This window comes from Sinohyriopsis cumingii, chromosome 10 (assembly GCF_028554795.1).
Source record: "Sinohyriopsis cumingii isolate HCF-2022 chromosome 10, ASM2855479v2, whole genome shotgun sequence".
Taxonomy (NCBI): Eukaryota; Metazoa; Mollusca; class Bivalvia; order Unionida; family Unionidae; genus Sinohyriopsis; species Sinohyriopsis cumingii.
Window position 1 is genome coordinate 50,587,575 of NC_142970.1, and position 25,190 is coordinate 50,612,764.

Genomic DNA, 25,190 nt, shown 5'->3' on the forward strand with positions numbered 1-25,190 from the left:
CCTGGCCAAATTATTCAAAATCTGAACTTCGCTGACGTTTGAATCATTTTGGGAAAATGAAGTTTCTTTCTTCATATCTTTTGTTCTCCACAATTTTGCTGTAATCAGTATAAGACTCGGAAAAAAAATGTGACAAAATTTAGTTTATTATATGCTCATTTTACTCTGTTAACGTCATACTGTCAGAATCATTTAATATGTTTCCATACTGCACAGCTTCATACTGCACGACACGTGTGTCTAAAAATAGTATCGTGTGTTATAAACTACTTTTGATTGTACGCTCGTGTAGCACACGCAGTAGCTTTTAATTTATTAGATTGGTTTGTGGATGAAATAAGGAAACTGTTTGTCCATTTGAAGGTAGAGATGTCAACACTGACGATGTGGTTGAGCTTACTGAGCCACAAAAGAAATCTTCAAGCGTGGCAGCGAATGAACCACAACAAACGTGAGGCACGCAGTATTGCAAATACCATTCTGGTCATTTTAACAGTTATTTAGTAGAAATGTTCATTCGCAAATCGAATGGTTCAGACTATGACCTGTCCTCTTAAGGGTCTATACAAAATAGCATAGAAAAGCATATTACCGTCAAGGGCATTCCAGTCTGCCTCAGAAACATTCCATTTCACAAGAAGATCAAAACACCAAATTCGACAAAAATGCAACTGAAGAAAGCAGGTTCTGGTAAAAAAAAAAATTAAAAAAAATAAAAAAGCCTCAGAGCCATAAAGCAAAGACGACAAAGTCTAATTTCCACTGGCTAAATGGACTGTCACACCGCAGCTGCTATGCAATTGTCGACATTTAACATTTTGGATACAATGTTTGGATTTATAATAGTGATAGAAGTCATGCAAGTCATATAAATAGCTGGAGTCTTTCAAACAAACAGCATGCAGGTAACACGGCATGAACACGAGTCTTCTTTAGTTGGTAATAACAATAGTAATAAATATGCTGAACGTTTTCATCTTTACTTTTCTTCAAGTGTACTTTCTTAGTTATTTTTGCAAATCCTCATTACACGGGCTCCAAAAGACGATCCACCGCACACAGTTGTACTGTAATTTTGACTATGTCTCTAACATAAATCTGTAACCTTCCGGCGCTCAGAACTATATAAATGTGATATTCCATAGCAAACAATATTAATCCTACGTAGTTCTGAGAATTTCAATTAAAATAATTCACTTCTTCCCCACATTATGATTCCAGACAAGCAATAACAGAATAGAAACACAGTTGCATCAAGGCCAGCCCTTCACTGCTCCAATCACATGTACAATTTACGGAATTGTACCCGCAAATAAAATCGATTCCATGACAAATACTAAAGCAGAATTGAGTTGGATAGACAGGGAAAAAAAATTCATCCATTCCAGACCAACTGGAAAAGTTGTTTCAATCTGCATTCACTCCCAATATGACTCTATATTTCAATTTTAAGTAGACCACAATGAATGGCTATGTGCGCGACCAAACTCGCTGGGCGCTTCTATGTGCGTATTAAGATTGTTAGTGTGTATTGTTGAACGTATAGTTGTGTGATTACTTTGGAATCCAAGATAGATTCAATTACTTTGTTTCTTGTAGTGTGTTCTGTTTATTATTCAGCCTTCAGTTGACAAGCAAATGAGTATATCATAAAAGGGTTACTTCATTGTATCGCAAACTATCACCTCGTTTGTATCGCAAAATAGCACCTCGTTTCTTCTGATTAATACTGTACTCCTAAAGTCGTGCAGGATTGCTCAGAAGAAAAAAAAAGCAACTGATTCGTATGTTCCTATACAAATGCAGTGATCTATAAATATAGTTGATACTGAGGTAATGAAATATATGGGGGAGACAAATCACATGTACACAGGGGCGATATCAATTATGGAACTGCATTCTTTGTCCATTCAGGAATATATATGTGTTTCTATATGTTATTGATAACTTTATTTCCATATCTTGGCCTATTTCCATTTCTCTCTCTCTCTCTCTCTCTCTCTCTCTCTCTCTCTCTCTCGTTGAACAAATCTTAAAACGTCAATACTGTTTAGTTCTAGTAAACATTGATGTAATCAATGAGAAGGGGCCATCAAGAATGCCTAAAAATGAACACTAAACAACATAAATTAGGCTTTGCTTACAGCTGCAGATATGAGAAAGATCCAATTCTTACACATATTTGATTCATACTTCGCGTACTTGATACCACACAGTACTATGTACTTGCTATTGAGTGCAACTATTTTCGGAAAAGACTGTGCAGCATTGCACAATGTAATCGTGATCTGATTTAAATGGCGGAAGGACTGGGTGACGATAATGGTGACCTTAAAGAACGGACTCAAAGCGTAAGTAAAGGAATTCTCGCAACTTGGTGGAAATTAAACGAGTCAAAGCATAAAAATCACCTAAATGTGAGAGTGGCGAGGGATATTCGCAAACACTGGGTTATGATTTTGGACCTCTATAGTCTAATGTCGCCCCTAAGGACGAGTGTTTACATGCAGATGCTGTTTGTACTGAATCCATGTGCATTATTTAACATACAATGAACATGTCCATCGATGTCACTGTTGTGAGAAGTGGTGTTTTTTGTGCTTAAAATGCTCAAATTATGTTTCTTAGATATTTGATTTTAAAACAAATATTTTGCTCTGAAAAAAGGTGATGGCCATACATCTCTGACCCCACCCCCAATCTGACACTGCTCACGTGTCTAGCCATTTATTGGTCTCTTTATCTAAATCTGTTGCATATATATATATATATATATATATATATATATATATATATATATATATATATATATATATATATATATATATATACATATATATATATATATATATAGAGAGAGAGAGAGAGAGAGAGAGAGACAGACAGACAGACAGACAGACAGACAGACAGAGACAGAGAGAGACATACAGAGAGAGAGACATACAGAGAGACATACAGAGAGACAGACCGAGAGAGAATAAGAAGAAGAGAGAGAGAGAGAGGCAGAGACAGAGAGAGACAGAGAGAAATTGACAGAAAGAGAAGGCGACATTCTAGATAAAGGCTTAATACCATAATACCAGGAAGATAATTTTTTTTTAAAAAGTGCATGATAAGAATAAAGGAAGACCGAATGAATCAGTGTAAGTGCTATGCATTATATTCAAACTACTTACCAGTATTAAAATGTATCTCCTTATCTAAATTTAGCCTTCTACTAACCCGTATGTAAGTTGAAGATACGACGTGCATGTGTACAGTTCTACGCAGAATTACATGTGAGAATTCTTTGTGTAGTTGTCCTACTTGTTATATATGCATATATAAAACACACACACACATGTATACGCGCATGTACTGTTCATCTGGCATACGTTCCATACCACACACACACAGATAGATAGATAGATAGATAGATAGATAGATAGATAGATAGATACATAGATAGATAGATAGATAGATAGATAGATAGATAGATAGATAGATAGATAGATAGATAGATAGATAGAAACTGATCGTAGCAGGAATGAGGGAATGAACGTAATAATATCTTTGGAATCTGTGAGGTCATTTTTGTTTGTTGTGTGTGTGTGTTTTTTTTTAATCCCCCAAGTGGTGTTCGTAAGTGAGGATGCTGATCAGTTTGTATGTAGGTTTATCCTGAGACAGAGACACAGACAGACAGACAGATATGCATTCAGGCATTTTAATATTCTTAATGGGGTTTTTCTTCAACCCTTGTTATAGATTTAAGCAATGACAATAAAAACAACAATGCCTACAAAAAAGAAATCAGCATAAAATGAAATACACAATATGTCTTTATTATAGTCAAGGTATTTACCGTATATCTGCCGACTCGCGTGGCTTTTTCTACTTTTCATCACTGGTATCGTATAAAATGTTCATGTCAGGTTTACACGACTCTGGTTCTCGTAGTTTTCTTTGAGTATGTTGAGGTTCAAGGTCATTCGAATCGTATTATTTTTTTCTCTCTGATTCTAAAAATGTCCACATATTTTTCCCCATAAGAGAAAGAAAACAGGGAAAACGGGAATATGAAATCGTGTAACGAATTTATGCATTCAAAAATGTAGATTCAACAGTCCATATGGATATGTTTTTCGTTATATTCCTATTTTATTAGAAAGTAAACGCTATGGGCAAATCACAATGTTATATACCCATTATTAAAGAGACACTTCCAAGACACACTTTACTAATTGTATGGAAAAATGGGAGCCAGTCTGGAAATGGGGGAAGATAAAATATAATATATATATATGGGTTTGGCTGACCAGGACTGGTTAATAATAAAAGATAGATTTTAGTAAAAATTGCAAAAATGGAAAAAAAGCTTTTGAGAGCTTACCCTAGAGATATTGTTTTGTTTTTTTTTTTTTTTGTTTTTTTTTATGGAATTTCAGTCTTTTAACAGTCTTGAGTTTGGAACATTCATTACTGAAATTAGCACCTGACCCATTTGGTGCGGAAATGAAAGCACATATTTCATATTCATGTAGGACCAGAAAATGCAGCGGCTCATATACTTTTTCTCTACATAGAAGCTGTTATCTAGGATGCATCTATACTTATAAATATAGGTTTGATCATTAGCTCTCACAAATTTAAAGTTATTGAATTTTTAACATCTCGGTGTTTGCATAGGTTTACTATGGGAACTGAATTAGTACCGTCAGACCTCCAATGCAATAAACTGACAACGAACAGTGTGAAACTAGTATGTAACTAGCCTGAGCGAATTCGACTCTTTAATGAGTCTTTTTTAAAGGCCATAACAAAACATAGACAAGACAAACAAATAAAACAGAAAAACGGTTATGTTTGCAAAACTTTACATGGCTGTTTCTACAGGAATTAAACCTTTAACTTTATTATGTTTCAACTAGTTTATTTCAACTTGTTGCTGATGCTGGAAAATATTTGTATTGACCTAGAAATTGATGAGCCAAGTTGAAATAAACTAGTTGAAACATAATCAAATTCCTGTAGAAACTGCCGTGTAAAGTTTGACTCGATGCAATCTTCCATCCCTTGCACAACGACATTAATAATTAAGAACTTTTAAATCCGGGGCATGACTTACACTATTGGAATACATTTGGGAAGCTTAATTTCAGTCTTTCATCGGAACCTCCCCTCATCGGACAAAATAGGTTGTTTAGAACTGCTTCACGGTCAGCAACATTTTAATTAGGCCGAAGTTCATCGGGACTGCAAAGATGTTGAATTGATTCAATGAATATTATTCTTAGTTTCAAAATGAGAACAATTTCAGTACAGTACGCACTGGATTTCAAAACGAAAAATATGAACCTACAATATCTTAATCTCCCTTCACTTGGCACTAGGCACACAGAATAAACTACTGACCATTTAATTTTCGGCGGTGGGGGATGTTGAGAAAGTAACTATATTCCAACATTCCGACCTCTAAAAAAAGTTAGTTTATGTCCCTTTTAAAGAAAAAGGACCTATCATATCAATGATATTAGTTTAAGAAAAAATAATAGTCCGGAAGTGAAAGAAAAATAATATCCTGGCACGAAAGAAAATCCTAGTCGCCCCCAGGAAATTAAATCGTCGGTACATATAGTCGTTTATAACAAGTTGTCAGCTCCTTTTTGTTCAGGATGGATACATACAAGCTAGATAGTTTAATTGTCAATACCCCTTAAAATGTTTTCACTAGACTCCAAACAACATCTCTTTGAAAAGGACTTAATCAAATGCAACACTCGATGAGACGACACGAGCATTTCTTTGAAAAGGACTTAACTGTAACACTCGATGAGATGACACGATCATCGATTGCGAGGATTTTTTATGTAGCGATTGAGGTGCAGTATTCACACTTGATCTACCGCTTGTCTAGGTATTAAGGCAGTACAAGGCACATATTGATATGTATATTCAATTTAAATTGTGACTGACCTTTGTCTGTGACTGAGGGTAGAATAATTATGCTCTATTTGATTTTTGTCATGTATGTAAGTTATAAATTCGTTTTTATTGATATCTGAGTTCAAATGTCGACTCAAAAGCGAACGCTTGTGTAAGGTTTCTCTTTTGCAAAACATAGAATGTTCTGGAAAGAAACTGTGACCTTAATCATGGTCAGTTTATTGTGACTTACGTTCTTTTATAAACTTGAGGTAAACACAATTGTCTAAGCTTGTTTCTAATATCAGTCTTTAAAGATCTATAATCAGACTTTTTCTTGCGTTTAGGTATAATTTGAGAGGAATCATTTGTTTAAAAATTATTTGTTAGAATAATAAAGTGCTCATTGACATTTTGGTCAAAAATGCTACTTCGGAATTATTGTGAATTCATTCAAAGACATTCTGGATTTTGTTATTGTGATACATCAACACCGTTGGTACATAAGCCTGTTCAAGATTATTGGTTCATTGTGATATTCAATATTAGAATTCATTCGGTATGCTCTATTTTTCTGGACTTATGATAGAACATTTAGGAATGTTTGGGGTTTAAATTTTCCCTTTGTAACTTAGAAAAATAAATTTATTTGTTGATTTTACGAAACTTGTTGTGTTCGCTTCGTTATGTTACTTAGTTTAGGGCCATATGGTCGTGACGCTATCATTGTCAGAGTTGACGGTAATATACTTTATTTCATTTCATTAATAATTTTCTTTCTTCTGACACGGTACTCTTTATACTCGCTTATGGGGCCCGGAGTGGCCGAGTGGTCTAAAGCGCTCTCCGTTACGGATCACTGCCATCTCACCTCTGTCTGCGTGGGTTCGAGTCTAGGATTCTGCCAATGTGGGTATGTGAGAAAGCTTGTCAGTAGCTTCTCGTGGGTCGGTGGTTCTTTCCGGGGTTTTCCCGGGTTCTTTCTCCACCATTAATACTGGCCGCCATGCATAGCCTATCGTGTGCTGAGAAATGGCATTAAACGCCACAACAACAAATATACTCGCTTATAAGTCAGGTGGAACGGTATACTCCACGAGCCCGATTCGCTGTCGTATACTCGGCCGGCAGTTCTGGTTCGATGCACTTTGCTTGGAGTAATTAGTAGAAAAGACATAGACAATGATCTGGTAATGCATTATGAGACAAAAGATCGGGTCTATATTGTTTACAGCTGGAATCGACTCAAAAGCGAGTGCATGTATATGGTTTCACTTTACTAATACTAATACTACAGGAGCAACATTAGTTATTGTGATAGTTATCTAATTTCTTTATATTCATAACCATTCATTTTCAGTAATCAGTAGCGTAATAGCTTAGAAGTTTCAGGTGGATCATATCCATATAAAATATGTGTAAATATATCATTTGTAATGTTTTACCACCATTGGCTGCCCCAGTGTAAAATATCGTTATAAACTGTCACAATGCAGACATCGTAGCAATATGACTGAAAAATTGTTAAAGCACGTTAAAAATCCAAACTACACACACACACACACACACAAACACACACACACATCTACCTTATCGTTATTATTACTCCGTCTCTTGAATTATGAAATTCATATATTTTTTCCAGAGCCAAAACAAGCTAAGGATTCTACTAGCTTTTATTAATATTTTTTTTATCGCCATTTGAGTCGACTTCGTTGTAATGGTAAAGATAGAGGTAGACATCCTAAGGCTATTACAAATCGATGCAATTAATTATGAAATTTTTCCTTAATTATCTGCTACTTCCGATTCGCACCCTTGTTATAACGCCAGTTTTATATTTGGGCAAATGTAAACCTTATATCGAGTGCAGAATGCTAATTACAGTGAAAGATGAGGGAAAGATTGTAACATTTGGTGACATTTTATAACATTGGTGAAATTTATTAACAATCTGGTCAACAAACTATTGACATGTACAAAATTTGTACTGGGTAAACATGAGACTAATACAAGGAAAGATAACACTATCGTTATAAATTTATTGTACAACCAAGATAACAGAGGCCCTAGAAAGGGAAATTTGTATTCGTATTTTTGAGGGGAAAAAACGACAACCGCAAGAAGGGTTCGTGTTAAAAAGACCAGCTGGAGTAAAGTAACAAATGTTTGACAAGTCATCAAGTAAATGTATTTTTGTTTTAAATTCATAAATGAACTTCTTGGGAATAAGAAGCGAACACATGTTAGATAAATAGAAGTTTGGGAATACAATTTAAAACCTGTTTCAGATACTTAAAGCAATGAATGAAACATATACTGAATCCGCATAATGCGTACAAAGCAGATTTCTCAATTTGTGGAAAATCCGACCATGATTATCTCTGTATTTGTTTTCTTTTTATTTGTTGTCTGATTAATGGTTTTCGGGGGGGGGGGGGCTTAATTTGTTTTGCTTTGTTTTAGAGTTTTTTGTGGTTTTTATTTTTGAGGTACTGCTAACGAACTTCTCATTCAAAACGCAGAGGAGGAGGATAAAATGGGTGGTATACAAGATATTTTCAGTGACTTTAGTAAGTTGGGGGGAGGGGTACGATGGTGGCTTATAGAATATAATGCCAGTGAATTTAGCAAGTTAAATGGCTTCTCGCAGAAATTAAAAGCTACGGAATAATCAACGATCGGTGAAGAGTAATGATGGTGTACGAATAAATAATCCTTTACAGTTATCATACGTACGAGACATGGCCTCGTATTCTCATTACTTCGTGGAGAAGAACAAACTCGAGCTCAAGCTAAAAAGCCCAAAGTCAAATGATACTTCACTACAATATGGTATGTGAAATTTATCAAATGATGAAGTGTACTCGAGCGAAGAAAATTCTGAAACTTGTATTATTCATACTTCCTTATACATGAGACAGAAATTCGTACTCCACACGTTTGAGAATATTGTACTTGGCTTGAGGTAAGGTGAGAGGCAGCATGTTTAGTACATATTTAGCTAATTTCATAAAATCTAATGGATTGATTGGTTGGGTGTTTGGTTGGTTTAGTTAGTTGTTTTTTTTTGTTGTTGGTTTAGGGGGTTGTTTTTTAGTTACTTAGCTAGTCAGTTTAATGATATTTGATTGGTTGGTTGGTTTAGTAAGTTGCTTTTTTTGTTAATTGGCTAGTTGGTTTAATGATGTTTGATTGGTTGGTTGGCTTAGTTATTTTTGTATTTTTTTTAATTTTTTTTTTTTGTTACTTGGCTAGTTGGTTTAATGATACATCAAAGATATTGTTCCATTCATAGGTCCGCATGTTAAGGGAATTATGCAAAGGTCGTCTAACCGAAGAAGAGGTAAGCAGGATTTTGGAACACCATGACTGGGACTTAAACAGAACCACCACAGCAATTCTCAGCAGTAAGTGTATACAGTTAAGTTTCATTTTTTGAAATTGAGGGATCTATGCCGTTTTCAAAATTTCAAACCTGCTAGCTTCCACAAATTGCGAAAGAAAGCGAATCGCTAGAATAAAGTGTAGCACGATAAATCAAGCTAACTTGTTGATTCCTCATGGAAGGGGAATCGCACAGTAGTAGAAATAGCCAAGCTATTCTTTAAGAAAACCTTTCAAGAGCTTACGTTTCATCTCATAGAACCAGAATTCTATTTTAGACAACGAAAGTTACGCTTCAAGAGTAAGGAAACAATCACAGTAACGTGACATACGAAAATCGTCAGAAAATTCTTCTTTGCCATTCATAATTTTGTGAAATGTCGCGGGAAGGGTAGTGTTTTTTTTTTGTAATTTATTGACCTTTTCTTTTTCAATCTAATGTGTAAATCCTGATGTTGTTACGAGCTCTATTAATTTTGTTATCATTTCAGCAGGTGTGTGTATGAGTGGGGGTGGATGGGTGGGTGGAGTAATGTATTTTGAAACAACATTTACCCATTTTATTTACTACTACTACTACTACTACAACTAATAATAATAATAATAATAATAATAATAATAATAATAATAGTAATATAATAATTAATCACAACCCTCTTTAGGAAAGTAGAGGGCTACCCAAATGCGATTTTTTTGTTTCAAACAAATAGTTGTAATCCATGAACGATTGCAATTCGTCTTGTACGTGGGGCATATCGGCAAATAAAGATTGGGAAGCAACTGTGGGGTTTGGTGTTCTTGCAAACGATGGAATTCCATCCGTCGTTTGTATGGCATTAAAGCCAGGTTTCCTCCTTCCATCAGTTTCCAAAGGTCACGTCTGAGATTTTAGGACCCAAAAGGCCACTTTCATCATCTTGGTCCCTTTTTATCTTGCTTTCATGAGGCCTCGCATCATTGTTCACAATATTTCTTTCAGCAAGGGTCCTAACAACATGGGCAAAATTCCTCCGCGTTGTACCAACGTCTTTTTTCTTTTGACGAATGGGTATTTTCATTTTGACCGTTTGGCCAAGAACGTTTCGATGCTTGGCTAAGCCGTCATTCTGACGTATAAACAAAGGTATCGTTCCTTTCAATATATTCAGGCAACATTCACACACGGTATCGACAACGTCTTTGGAGGCTATTTGAATGAGTTGTTTTCGCATAAGTCAAGGAGCTTTGGACAGGACAGACAACATGTTCCAATGTCTGGCTAAACAAAGAGAGAGTCATTTCTTTTTGGGGGGGTTCGTTTGGCTTTTGTGTGAGTCGCTTTTGTCTTGGGGAAAACTTTGGGGACATAAAGATCCTATTTTAAGAGGGAGCGAATGATGACACCTCCTAGAGAACCGCTACCTCCAGGTTTCAAAACATTTTGCTTTTTATTTTGAATATCAATGAGGGAATCAGCCAGCTGCGTCAAGGCTATTTTGTTTCTGCCAAAAAAGCGTTTGGTTTGATGAATATTGTGAATGATGCCTTGCAGTAATTGACGTGCTGTCATCGTAAACCATCGTAAAACGTCTTTGAGACTGGCTTCTAAGACAAGAGTACGTATTTGTGGATTTGTGTTCGCGGCTGATGCTGGACAAGGCACGAATCAAGTTCATGGGAAGATGAGACTGAAGGGACGAGATGCTGACGCTGTGTGACACAGACCCAAAGTGACAGAGGTTTTATAGATTTTTTTGGTTAAGTCGACGACGAGGACGTGTAAACAACAGGCCCTACGTCTTGGCACCAATGGTGATAGATACGGGTTCGAAATCTCAAATAATCGGGGGCATGGGGTTTCAAATCCACGAGTAAAGATGCGTGTGGGGTTTGAGTGGTATCGTCGTACGGATGAGTCATGAACCGTTGGCGGTACACTAAGGAACATGCTTTGGCAAAGGTACAGTTTTCATTCAAAGAATCAATCCCTCCGTGTTCCATGAACAGTTCTCAAAATTTTCCACAGCAACGCAGTAAAATATCCTCGTCGGAACGACAATACTGAAGGTCGAAGGGGTTCGAGGCGTGAGTATGGTGTAAAGCGTAAAAAGCTTCTCGTTCGGTACGGTAAGATCCTTTGGGCGAATCGGCTAGCGTGTTCGGTCCCCGAAATGTTTTGTCACATCCTCCTTGAATCTTGCTGCAGTGATGGTAATGACTAAGATAGACTTCAGGATGCACGTATCGCACGCTCGATGAGCCACGCAGAAATTAGGAATGTGAATGCCGGTCTCTTGCATGCATTTGAAATCGAAAAAGATGAAGTTGCTTTTCTTCTGGTCATATTCCACCTCTTGATGTATGGAATGGTATTTTTTAATGTAACATTTGTGTTCCATGTCCCCGATTTGGTGACAAATGTGACATTGTTTCTTTCGTGGACATACGTGTGCCTTTGCATTATTGGTATGTATGCCTTGTCTACAAGTAGGGCGCAATCTCAGGAGTTGGCAAGCACATTTCTGCTGTAAACTTTGCGTTTCTAGATGTTGTTGGTAACAGACAGGGTTGACAAAAGGGCGCTGACAAGCAGGACAATGCACTCATTATTGTTCTTTGTCCAGACAGGGTTTAGGGGCCAAACATTCCTCACATTTCGATCTGCTTGTGGTGTTCTCGATTGTTATACCAATAGTCACATTTCTGACAATAATAACCGTATTACAGGAAGGAGTGATACTGGGAATGACATCGAAATGTTCATCGTGATGATAGATGTGAACGTATTTTACGTATGTGAAATATTTGCCTCGAAACAACAAAAGTCAGCGCACTTCTTGAGGGTGTACTTTCAAGGTGTAGCGTGGAGCCAAGACGTCTTGCACTTTTTGCATTTCAGGAATGCCACAGGGTGGGTCTTTGGATAGCCCCGCTTGCTGTAAAAGGAGTTCTGTTTTTCTTTGTTGTTAGGCTCGGTTCGATTTTTGGATGTTCGCCCATGACCGTTTCCATTATGCCGTGTCATTCGGCAACGATGGCACGGGATGAACACATCTAGTCTTGAGTGTTGTTAATTGAACGAGGCTCTTTTGGTGCTGCGAAGATCGTCCACCAATAACACTTTTTTGTGTAGTCCGGCCCCTTTGGGCAGAAACACTTGAGTCATGAACAGTGTCGCTTTTCCATCGTTGATGTATGTGAAACCTGTCCTTGGATTGTTGCACGTGTTGAATCTTGTCGATGACTTTAGAAGGTGTCAGTTCTGCTGAGCTGCTAAGCTCGACCCAAACAGAGGACTTCAAACTGTCGTGATGAATGGAAAGCCTCAAGCGATCGTTTTCTTTGGCCTCACATTGTCGTTTAATTGTGCTTAACAAAGAACCCCACACCTCGGTGATGAACCCCTCTGCTTTCTCAAATAGTACTTTGGATTTGAAATTTTTAAACTTAATGTGTACGTGTAAGCCGTAGTTCTAAATTATTTAGAGGAGCGTTTTTCCGTCTCTCAAACGTGATACTACTTTTGAGGTTATACTGGCGGCAGTGGTGAACTTCGATTGAGTGCAACTCTCTGGGTCTGGATTCTGGCTCACTCATGTCATCTTTAAAATCACTGTCGTGAGACAAAAACTCACGTTTATGTCGTATACTTTCTTCTTCTTTCTCCAAGAAATGATGCGATCGTTTAATCGTGACTGCAAAAAGTTAAAATGACTACATTTTGAACGCCATGGATCGATATATATACCTTCCCTTCCAGTATTCGTTTCACTGTCAAACCGTCCAGAACGATGGAAGAGCCCACACATATTGAACTTATGATCAGAGCTTTGCGAAGTGTCATGCGAAAGTTTTTTTCAGACAAGCCGACGTACTACTCTCCCTCTTTTCGAGATAAAAGTCAAGATACTTGATATCTCTGTAAGACGAAAGGGCATTGGGCTACAGAGTGTCCAGACTGTCAAAAAGGCAACACTGGTGTCAGAAGAGACAAAAGTCAAAATACCTGTTATCATTGTCAAGAGAACGGACATTGATCTTCAGAATGCCTTTAAAAAAAAAACAGGAGGAAGAGAGTGGTTCCGAACAGGGACAAGTGGTACCCGCCCAAAAGGAAGAACCCAGACATATCTAGAAAGAGAAAAAAGAAAGGAAAGAACACGAGGAAAAAGTGAGGAATAAGAGGAAAAACGGGTGAAAGTGAAGACACTAAAATTAAGAGTGAGTGAACAAATACACAGAAGAAGTCATGAACTTTTGAAAGTGTTTTGTTGTGAATTGGATTGTAAAATTTGTACAAGAATAGACCAGGCAGAATATTTAGGTATCTCTTGGTTTTGATGTTTTAGAATATGGACCTACACTCACGCATTCACACACTTACATCATAGAGAAGAAAAAGAGATTTTGAGTTTTAATTGATTTTGGCAAAATGAATACTACCTCTTTTCGAGTAAATTGAGTGGACCTGAAAAGGACCGTTCTGCATTTGTTTTTTTTAAAAAAAAACAATCTCGGGAATGGGGTATAATCAGCTTTAATTGCCTAAAGCCTTTGCCACGGCCAAGGCCTACTTCTGGATTGGCTCCTGTCAATGATTTGATAGAAATCACTAGGGGTGGTATCTCAGGCGTAATAACAGGGTCGGATTCTTTGGCTCGGTAAGGTCTTTTTCTCTTGGGTCGTAATATAGAAGTCTGATACATGTTTCAGACTCCTTAACTCTGCCAAAATATCTAATGGTACCGCTACCGTTTGACTTTCACTGTCCTCTCTCACTCTTAGACCCTGTTTGTTCTCTGCAGATTCTTCCTGTTGTTTCCTTCTTGTTTCTTCTTCTTCTCGCTGTTGCTGCTGAATGAAAAAAGCTTGTTCTGCTTCTTTCTGCTGTTGTGAAATTCTCTCAAATTCTTCTTTCTGTCTTTGTTTAAAATCCTCGACTTGTGGTATAGAAGGAGAAGGTGGAGATGGTACTTGTACTGAAAAAAATTCTTGGGAAGAAGAAAGAAAATCGACTAAATTCCGATTAAAATCGGTCTCTTTTGGAAGTAAGACTGTGTTGACTTTGGTAGCCACTGCTATACCATCGCTTCTCGTCGTCACTGCCGGTGCACCCCAATTCTTCGTCTTCTTAGTTTCCATTATGTTTGAAAACTTTGTCGCATGGATTCAATGAGTACATACGCTAGCGAATCTATATAGGGAATGTAACGTCACAGGTCGCTCTCTTCGGATTAGAAGACAGACTCCACACTGCGGCTGAATTTTGTAGCGCGTGTCAGGATTGGTGATAGACCTCAAGCCGTTTCGATCCGCTCTTCCACTATAAATAGTCGCAGTTCACTGCATTCCCTTCACCTGTTCTCAAAAGATGTGGACTAAAGTTAAATCATCTACCCTCGTATTGTCGATGCTGTTTCGCACGGACTTAGCCATGTATGTCAAGTCATGACTTACCCATGTATGTAAAATCATCATGGACAATTATCCAGATCACCGATACGAGCTTTTGGAAAAGAAGAATGTATGTATAGATGCAAGGCTGTTTGAAGGGAGTTCTCATCTACGGTTCAGAAGTCAGACGAAATTTGAGGAAGAGAAGAAGACGTATGAGATGCCCTCTTTGTTAACGGAATGATGTTAACAAATAAAAACAAAGGCTCTTTTCAGGGCCACTCATATGCCTCGAAAGTCTATTTATTCTCTTTGCCCATATATGTGTTTCATGTTCATCAATCTCTATCTGTATGTTGCATGTGTTATAAATGTCTATAGACTGCCAAGTGTTCTAGGTTTTGTCCCCGCTCTTTGGTTCAAATTAAGGTCAGCCACTTCCAACATTGTTGCAACATTGTTACTAATCTTCAGTACCGTGACGTCACCTCATCTGTTCCATTCCTATTGTCTCTATATTAATGGTAAGTCCCATTGTCTCCAAAAGGTCCCACGACCTTTTTGACTGGGATTTCCATTGTCCCTATAAATTTTGTCCCCAAAGGGTCTCACGACCTTTTTGACTGGGATTGTCACTGTCCCCAATGGGTCCGACTATACTATTACTAACAGGCACATTTGTGCCTCGTGTGGGAAGATTGTATTAAATATCATGGATTTTTATACGGCAAAACGAGAAAATCTGCAGTCCTGGTGGAAATATTACGTGTGTGGAAATTGTGTCAACAGAGACAGAAAGAGTGCCACATTATCACTTAATCTGCATTATCGTTAAACGAGCATTAGATTTACCTTTTCACCTCGTTTCGTCATCGTCTTCTGCGTAATAATAAACAGTGACAAATGAAAGTACGTCATTATCTTGTAGTATAGATTTTCTTCATTTGGGGTCAAATGGAAAAGAAAGCAGGAGAATATTTCACTGCAATTTTGAAACTGGACCAATGTTCTCATGACACGTAAATCGGTGCAATCGGAACATGGTTCAGGCCTGTCAATGAAAAATCATCAAAACAAACAGGAATGCCTCAGTATCATCCATTCCATATAGATGTTCTTTGTTTACCAAATGATTTTGTGTGCATACCTCATTCGATAACAAAGTTCATTACGGCGATTCGACTGACACGATGAGACTGTTCTGGGCCGAAACATTCCCAAGGTTGTTTTGTTTGTTTGTTTGTTTTTGTTTTGTTTTTGTTTTTTTGTTTTTTTGCTTGGGGGGGGGGGGACCAAGCACGAACTTAACAAGAAACTTTCTTTAAATGTATTTTTGTAAAACCTTACATACGTGTGTCATAACGTTTTTGAGATGGTTATTTTGTATGAAGCATCATTTAATGTGTGACTGAGTTCGCCGCCATTTTTGACGATTTTCCCTTTGTTGAGTCTGTATCTCTCTATTTAATTATTTCTAAAATGAATTCTGCTAAACAAAAGAGCAGCAAGGTGACCCGACTAGAATCGGTGTTGGAAATCTGAGTCTTAAGAGATGAGTGAAAGTTGATTGTCTTCACCACGAGGCGCAAAAGGAATAAATGCTTTCTTGCTCATTTGATTCTTTCAGAGAAACTAATGCATCGTAAAAGATCAAGATGCATCATTGTTGTCGCTGTTGTTGTTGCTACTGATGGTGGTGGTGTTTAAACTTGGTAACGGGTCTACCCGGGGTTATTTATACATCTAGAGTTTGCAAATGCTTGCCACCAAGATGTAATTTGCGTATGAGGAGCATTGTGGTATATGAATGTATACGTTATAATTTAAATTTTGCATTCAGGTCTTGGAATTTCATTTACTAGGTCGACCTTTGTTCTGACGTTGATGCCATGAAACGCATGTGGCATTGAAGTGTATCACTTGTTGTAAACAACTTCACTTGTCATCTCTGTTGGACCATGAAACGTAAAATACAACCATAGGTCATCCCGGGCCATGTATTATGCTTGTTATTAGCTCTAATTCTGTTGAAAGGATTCTCATACTGCTTCACAGTTGGGTCAAGATAAATAAGAATTCGTGTGCAAGGAAAGTTATACATTTTTTGTTCTAAAACAGAGCGCTCATGTTTTGTTAACAGCTCTCACACATTTGATGAACATTTAGGTACAGTAAGTCGGAGTTTTTGATGTCTAATTTTTCATCTGAAGTTGTCAACTTGCATGCCATTCTCCTTGGGAGGGCCAATATGGGATAATGACATCCGTTGCACCGGAAGTGATCACTACACTGTCATTATTATTGTGAATATTGTTTAAGATGCTCCTTGTATATACCTTTTTCATGGTTTAAGATGGTCCTTGTATATACCTTTTTCATGGTTTAAGATGGTCCTTGTATATACCTTTTTCATGGCGAACCTGCAGCTGGCTGTTACAATCTGAGCCTACTCAAAGGACATGCACAATAAATGTGCCCAAAATCCACAAAAGTGTTGGAATATTGATCTCATATTTGCAGTTTGGGCCTTGTCGACAAAGTACATCAAGCAAGGAAAGATGGGCTGTTTATGCATATTCCTTTCATTTAGTCTCTTTCAGTCTGATGTATATTTTTTCAACTTTTGTTATGACTTCTTCACTACAAATTCCCTTTTCCGGAATTCAAGGATGTTGGATGTATCCTATCTTACACAGCTGATGTGGCATATTGATGTGGTATATTAATGTGGCATACTGATGTCTCATATTGCTTCAGCATTACTTACACTTACAGATTTGTCCATTTTCAGACACTGATAATCTAGAAGAGAAAATAAACATTCATGTTCCTCTCCTGGCTCTATGTCTGGGCGTGTGATATTTACGTACTCAAGTTTTCATACCAATCTGCCCCATGGCACACCATGTTTGAATATACCATCATTTTTTCCATATTATGCTAAGGACTAGTCGGCGAAGAAGACACCATTAGGCTTCAAACGTGAGTCCGAGTGCCTCCATAACACAAGACTTATGAATAAATGTCTTAACAGCTGAATTTCTAATTTGATAATTACTTTTTGTGCAAAGTCCGATACATGGCTATGTTAACCTATAACCGCTTGAAACTTAGTTGCAGTTACTTGTAGACCATGGGCGACGGTGGAATAACCTATTTTTCTGGACTCACCTTTCCTAAAATTGCAACAATTTTTAATCAAAGGCTTCAATCACATCTTGAACTGCATGTTCTTTTCTAGTGTGTGACATGTGCTTCAGATCTCTGTAAAAGAAAATATTGAGGATGAATGGACTCTGCAGATTGTATGTGTGTGTTTAATTATTTTTGTTCATGGGTTTCTTGACGTGTGCAAGTAAATGCACTAAGTCCAAAGACAACAGTCGTACGTTTTGGTGACAAAAAGCCACACCAGAAACAAAAGCCCAGACAAAACGAAAAACGTTGCTTCTGCACAGGAATGGTCTTAGCAAACGGGGGGTGGGGGTGGCATTGGATCATTTTGGCTGGACCCCCTGCGTTTACACGCGGTCTTCCCCGTGAGCATGACATTTCTAAATAAACATTTAAACAAGTTTTATATGATATTAAAGTTATAATTTTCTTCCATTGCTTTAAAAATTACTTTCTCTTTATCGATAAATTTTTTAAAATTACTAAAGCGCGGGTCCCTGTGATCGCTGGGCCCGATTTGGCCAAATCGGTCCAATCTGCCGAAGGCCGGTACTGCTTCTACAAACTATCACCAAATACCGCAATCATCCTGAAATCGGTTATATTAGCTTGAAGCTGCCACCTCCGGAAAAAATAGTAATACCCATTTCTCCATTCTGCTAAGCATTAAAGACATGATCATTTAAGCAAGACGGCAATGGCCTCCACGTTCAGCACAAACTCAACGAATGGCTGCATACCTTGTGACTTTAACTGAGTCAAAGGTGAGCGAGTAAGTTGTAGGATGGGTTGGCTTTGCGTTATACTGAACCATGAACATATATCATCAATGGGCTTAGATAATATATAAGAAAAATAACAATGAAAAAGTTCACCAAAATCTAAATGCAAATCTTCAATAAATGTGGATTTGACTCTACGGTCAAAAGGTGTAATTTAGAATAAACTGTCCTTATTTCATGATGATTCATTCCAAGTAGCAACAGAATTCATTCAAATGTGTAGGAAATACAAGAAAACGAAAGCATCGGATTTCATACAGAGAAAACATTATTGTAATATCTATCTTCATTTACAACTTTCTACATTACGAACCCCTCGTTTCTATTTTGAATTTTCATTAATTCTTCCAATTTAATCTCCTCCAGTTCTGAGTGCTTTTTATAGATATGTTGTTCCATCTTTATATGCTGGATATTTTGTCAGATTTCGCTTTCTTCAAGCACTTACACAGCTCATCCCGTCTGATTTTAGGTAATCCTCAAGACTTGCGGGATATACTTGGTAGAGAGGATCAGGTAATTTTCTTTAGTAATTCTAGAAACATGCGAAAGGAAGCGTTAGCTAACAAACTTCATCTTCGCATTTTATATGTTTTGCAGACCTGTATTATGATAGAGGTGGGGGGGGGGGGAGAAAGGATTCAAAGGATTCAATTAATAGGGGTTTTCCATTCTCAAAATTATTTTTAGGTGTTGATCAATGTTTTAATCTAAAGCAATCATATGCTGATTTTCCTTTGTAATTAAGTTGCTGTTTACTATGGAGAAGCGATATAACTATGATAAAAAAAATTATAAAACAATAAACAAATAATAATGGTATAGAAGAAGAGAAATACTGATCAGAAGGCAGTTGACTTGTTTTTAATTGTAACATCTAAATTTTATATGTATGGATTCATTCTTACATCAAATACAGTAGTTACGTTGAGAGATTTCTCAGGACAAAGTTTTACACTGTTTCAAGTTTTGGTCACATGACCCTGCTTTCATTAAACAGTTTTATGTTTCTTCATTTGGTTGAGAGCTTTTAATATCTCTTACTTTGCATCTTGTTTTCATAACATTCTACAGACGTTACGTACTCAACCATAGTCACAGTACCTCGAATTTTACTGAAAAGAATTTTATTTTATTTTCAATTTTTTCTAGGATATCGGAGAACCTTCTTATCCTTAGAATAAAAATAATGGAGTTACAAGCGATTTTGTTTCAAGTTTAAATTTATTTCCCTTATATCATTTTTGCCTCTGGTCAAAATTCCCAGCATGTAAGACAATGTAATTAAGAGCACAGTAAGACGAAGTCTCAGTTTGAGACAAATTCCTCGACATAGCGAACCATGACCTTTGGTTAAGACGGAAAAAAAAACCTGTCATATGGCCTTCCTTCAGTCGTTTTTTGGAATTATTGCTACCACACTAGAGGCCTTTTTGTCGAAATAGGTATTGATCACGGCCTCCGATGATTTTCATTATTTATTCTTCACAATGAAAGGAGCAATGTTAGATTGGTTCATTTTTATTTTATGAAGGGAAATTACAAAACTGTTTCCTAAACCTTTGCATTCTTCTTATTTACATACGTTAGGTTCGTCTTCAGTAATATGCGAAATGGGAATCCGTTCCACACGCAATGTTTTTCCATTGGTTTCCCTGTATTCTACTTTCTAATGACCTTTACAGATATTGCATCATCTATGTGTTCTGCCCCAAGTCCATCGTTATTTTTAAATACTATTCTTCTGAAATTTGCGCATAGCTTTTGGTATATGTTGGTACGTCTTGGAAATGAAAGTCTATTTGTGACATAGCTACTGAAAAGGTTTACGTTCATTTCAATTTAGAATGAACTGCAAGCAATTCTTAAGGATGACGTTATCCGGGATCTTCTCAGAAAGCTGGCGATTTCGACCGAAATCAGGCAGTTCGCCTGTCAGCCGTGTGATAACGTGTGGTGGCGTAAAGTTCCAGCAAGGAAAACGGTATGTTTGTGTACAATGTCATGCTTGTAAAAAAAAAATCAAACTGAATTACAAAGGTGTATTAGCTAAAGATTAGCAAAGTCATGTGAGTGTGATTTGTGTGTGCGATTAAGATTTTTAACGTTGCTTTAACAAGTTTCCAGTCATATCGTTACGATGTCTGCAGTGTGGCAGTTTGAAATGATGTCTAGCACTGGGCCATCGTGCCACAGACATGTATCATATGTCCCACCCAGTCACATTATCCTTACACCAGGCCAACCAATCCAAACACTAACCACTTAATGCTGAGCGCCTAGCGAGGCAGCTGTAAGTACCATTTGTATAAGTCTTTGGTATGAATCGGCCGGGGTTCGAACCCAAGACCTCCCGCATCCAGGGAGGACGCTCTAACCACTAGGCCACGCAGAGTCATTTGAAAAGTATAAATTTATATTTACATGTCAATCTTTTAATCTACATTAGCAAACGGCAAAAATAAATATACAGATTCATGACGTAATTATCATTTATTTAGGCTTCATGCATTTTTGAATTCTTTACACTTTCATTGATTAGGCCTTGGCTCAAAAGAGGTGAAATTTAAGCATTTGTTTAAAAATAAATATACAGTTAAGATCCTTCAAGTCTGGTGTCTAATGAACACTAAAAAGGAGACATTAGCCAAATTTCAACAGAAAAGCTAAGTAACAAGCTTGTATTTGTTGTTGATAACTAAGATTAACTCTTTCCCTCGCTCAGGTATCCAAATGCCGAAAATGTCGAATCAAGTACGATGCAATCCCGAAGGATCAGGAGTGGGGTTGGGCTATTTTTGAGTGTAGCTGCGGAAGAGAATTTAGGTTGGTAGATACTGGAACAAGATGACCAAGCGGGTCTGAGAATCTCGCCTGTTAACGTCTACTTAAATGCGAAATCCAAGGGCCGCTTCCAAGGAAGTATGGGTTATTAGGGAGCTTTCTTTCGCATTTTTTCAAAGTATGTTACCTAATGCCGAAAAATGTTATGTCGTTTTTCTGATATATTCCGGTACATAATGACTACAAATCAGCATAATTTGTTCAAAATTTGACAGGTCTTGAAACCAGAATGGATTCTCTCATGTTTGCTTAAAGAATGTTGAGTGTGTCTTAGAAGAAGTATTTTAACGGTCTCTTTTCTAATTATAGTAACACCAGCCATTCTGTACAGAATATCCGCATCATTGCTTAAAACTTAAAAGATATTCAGACCAATTAGCTTCTTTCCAAAATTGGCCAAATTCTATTGATTAGTTTTTGACGTCATTTTAAGGTTTGTGTATTATTTGTAACGGGATCCATGTTTGATGTTGCATCAGCGTCTGCTGAACAAATTTGAAAGACCTTCATGCTGATTTGCTTATTTCAGATTTGGTAATGTTTCTGTTGACCGGTTTCTAAAAAGTTATTTGAAAGATTTTTGTTTTGATTTGTTTTGTAACTTGGCCAGTTTCGATGGTAATTGGGCGCCATTTGTATAAACTTGAAAAACCTCACACCAGGAAGCGTTTAATAAAATTTCGTCAAATTCTACTGAGCGGACTTTAACATGAGGTCGTTTAAGTTATTTCGTTTCGTAAGTAACGGTGGCTCTGTTTAAACACTTTCGATATCATTTGAAAAAGACCTGTATTGCAGAGTGATATCCGTCAAAACTGACAAATACTCCACAGCAGTACTTTAAACAAGAAGGCTTCCTCATGTTTTCTTTTCTTTAGCAACAGCGTTCACGTACCATTGCAGATCATAATTTGCATAAAAGTAAAATCCATTACAACCAATTTTTTTTACATTTTTTTTATAAATTCCCTTATTCTATTTAGCTGTTGAAGTTCTTTTAAGGTTTGGTAAGCGCCCTATTCGATTGCTAATCGGCACCAATCGTGCAACTTGGAAGGCTCCTATACCAGAATGCTTTTTGTAACATTTAACCAAAACCAGTTGAAATGAATTTATAAAAGGAGTAATTGGAAAGTTGTTCTGTTCAGTGCAGCGAACGCGGAATTTGAAGGATTTTCTATTCTTGGCAACGAACGCCATATTTTGATCACAGATTGGCATTATTTGTTAAATACTAATTGGTCTTTATATGCTTTTCATTCAGTTTGCTCAGATTCTGTTCAGACTTGGTCTATATGACATAATAATGTATGAAAATGTGCTTGGCAGTGGTTCATTGATGTTCAAGAAGCAATTAAAAATGAAACAGTGTTTCTGGGTGACCATACCATAAGTTCACTTGCCCTTTTGGACACATGAGCTAAAGACCAGTTGTTGTATTATTAGCAGAACGGACGGTCAGCGGCACAGTCAACACAAAAGCCTGAATATTGTTTGAATCCGTATGTAGGTACGGACGGACGGACGGATGGATGGGTGGGTGGGTGTGTGTGTGTGTGTATGTATGTATGTATGTATGTATGTATGTATGTATGTATGTATGTATGTATGTATGTATGTATAAGTGTGTTATTGTTTTATTCTCTTTCCAGTGGTTTTGGTCAAATGAATGTCACAAAAAGTACATGTTACAAAAAAAGAGGAGGATGTGGACGGTTAGCTCTCCCTAACCGAATACGCCCGCCAGACAGACGTGGCAGGAAACAGAAGTCTCGAACCAGGCACAGTTGCAATGCACCTGACTGTCCGAGCCATTATGATTCGGACATTGGTCAAAACTTACATAATGGCCATGATTATTACGTGGAAATCCAACCAAATCAAAACCTCATCTACGTTCACGGACAGGCCAACGATTATAACGCCAATAGACGGCCACAGCAAAGACGCCCAGTTAATCAACCTGGAAGTCCCGGGCGGGGTGAGTAAGGTTTTCTGCATTCCTGGTTAGTTACCTCCGTTATATCATCTGATTTTTAAAAAAAGAAGTAAACCAATGATTAAAACAAAGAGTCGTTGTAAAATAAGTGCTTGATTAAACAACATTTTTGGAGTCTGCTAACGTTACTGTACATCACTTTATTCATTTGCTATAAAATTATAAAAGGCCATGAAGAGTTTATTCTTGTATCTAGTAAAGATAGTTTGAAATACAGTTATCAGTGTTGAGGATTACATCATTTTCCTAGCCAAGTGGCACTAGACGCGCTTCTGGAGACTCGAACCTTATTGATGAAAATAAAAATATATCAAAAACTCCAAAAAGGGGACACAATGCAGAAGTTGATAATTACAGATCAAGAGAACATGCAGATTCCAAAGGAATGTAAAGAAGAAAGCCGTAATATTTTCTCATTTCCTGGAAGATCGAATAATAATAATAATAATAATAATAATAACTGAACATTATAACATAATCTAAATTACATCTTTGAGTTGTATGCTTCTGCATATCGACTATCCCTTAAAATAGACTGACTTCTATAAACATTCAATATCGGAACTCGTTGTTTCGTGATAACCACCTTACAGTTGCAGCACCCACATGTATCCACCCGATATCTAGAGTGAACAAGCCAAAGGTGATCGTTGCTAGCATGCCGCACAGGAGCACAGGGTCCACCGTTGACACGTTCCTTGACCAGGGGGACTTGTGTAGCTTGTCCTCCTTCCAGCCCAGTGAGGACGATATCGCTGAGGAGGGTGAAAATGGGGATGAGGGAGGTCACTGACTGGCTGGTATCAGCATCCTACCTCGAATCTGTTACATCTACTTTTAGATTTTGCCCCATACACATAAAACTATTGATTCAGTTTTTGTTGGAATTCTTATATAAGGCATTCCAGAAGTTCAAACCAAAAGTTTTGTTTATTAAAAAGATTTTTTTTCTTCATATTTTCATTAAAAGTTGTGTATGACGTGTTTGTGATATTTAATCCATGTCTTTTCGTAAAGATCCAATTTTATTTATATTTTCGTCATTTGCTTAGGGAGCACTTGTTGATTTTCATTGTGACTGTTGTATCGTACAGTTCTGCAAGCCTTACCGTTATATTGTATTAAAATAAATAAAAAAAATATGAAAATGCATTTTCAGTCTTTGGTATATTTTATTGGGTTCGAGCAATATTCAATGTCAAGTAAACCACGAACTTCACTCATAAACAACTATTTCTTTAAATCTCTTTTCTTCTGACCTCCTTCCACACGTTGTTTAATCGGTAATGTAGAATAAGCACTAAGCGCCCTCCTCCCTGAACCCATTAACAGAGGCGATCTTTTCGCCCTGAGCTGCTTCCCTCGATGATAATCCAACTGAGAAAGCTTTAAACTTGTTAAAACTGTTGCTTATGTAAAATATGTCTTTAAATTTCATGGAGTTTATTCCATTTTTGCCCCTATCTTTGATTTGTGTGCCTTCTAGTGGATGTCGAAACTTACTAGGCATTGTATAGCCAGGAATGTGCTGCTGTACTGGTAAACTATATTGCATAATATACATATAAACATGACTAACTAACAAATAAGCGGTGCCGTAAAGTTAATGTCAAGGTTAAATAATGTTGACATGCATTGTTGACACAATATAGAAAATAGTAATTTTATTCTGAAATTCAAGTTCTATATGTCGATGGTGTAAATGAGATAATATTGGCCAGTTTGAT

General features: G+C 37.1%; 1 protein-coding gene across 2 annotated transcripts; it reads left to right on the plus strand.

The window, feature by feature from the left end:
• The first annotated feature begins 2,229 nt into the window (after positions 1-2,229).
• Positions 2,230-24,615, plus strand: LOC149790135 (shiftless antiviral inhibitor of ribosomal frameshifting protein homolog). 2 transcript variants are annotated; one of them, XM_089972115.1, is made up of 7 exons: positions 2,230-2,351; positions 9,203-9,314; positions 19,093-19,136; positions 20,467-20,604; positions 21,346-21,446; positions 23,117-23,445; positions 24,057-24,615. In XM_089972115.1, exons 1-7 carry the CDS (start codon positions 2,298-2,300, stop codon positions 24,254-24,256), a joined length of 978 nt encoding a protein of 325 aa, XP_089828241.1. In that variant the 5' UTR covers positions 2,230-2,297; the 3' UTR covers positions 24,257-24,615. The 2 variants fall into 2 exon arrangements, with proteins under 2 accessions (XP_089828241.1, XP_089828242.1); XM_089972116.1 differs by having other exon boundaries at positions 24,063-24,615.
• Positions 24,616-25,190: the final 575 nt, after the last annotated feature.

Excerpts from the sequence above, each read along its gene's own strand:
- LOC149790135 (XM_089972115.1), top strand. The coding sequence starts at position 2,298 with ATGGCGGAAGGACTGGGTGACGATAATGGTGACCTTAAAGAACGGACT. Across the intron at positions 9,315-19,092 it reads CACCACAGCAATTCTCAGCA|GTAATCCTCAAGACTTGCGG; the intron begins GTAAGTGTATAC and ends GTCTGATTTTAG. Across the intron at positions 20,605-21,345 it reads AAGTTCCAGCAAGGAAAACG|GTATCCAAATGCCGAAAATG; the intron begins GTATGTTTGTGT and ends TCCCTCGCTCAG.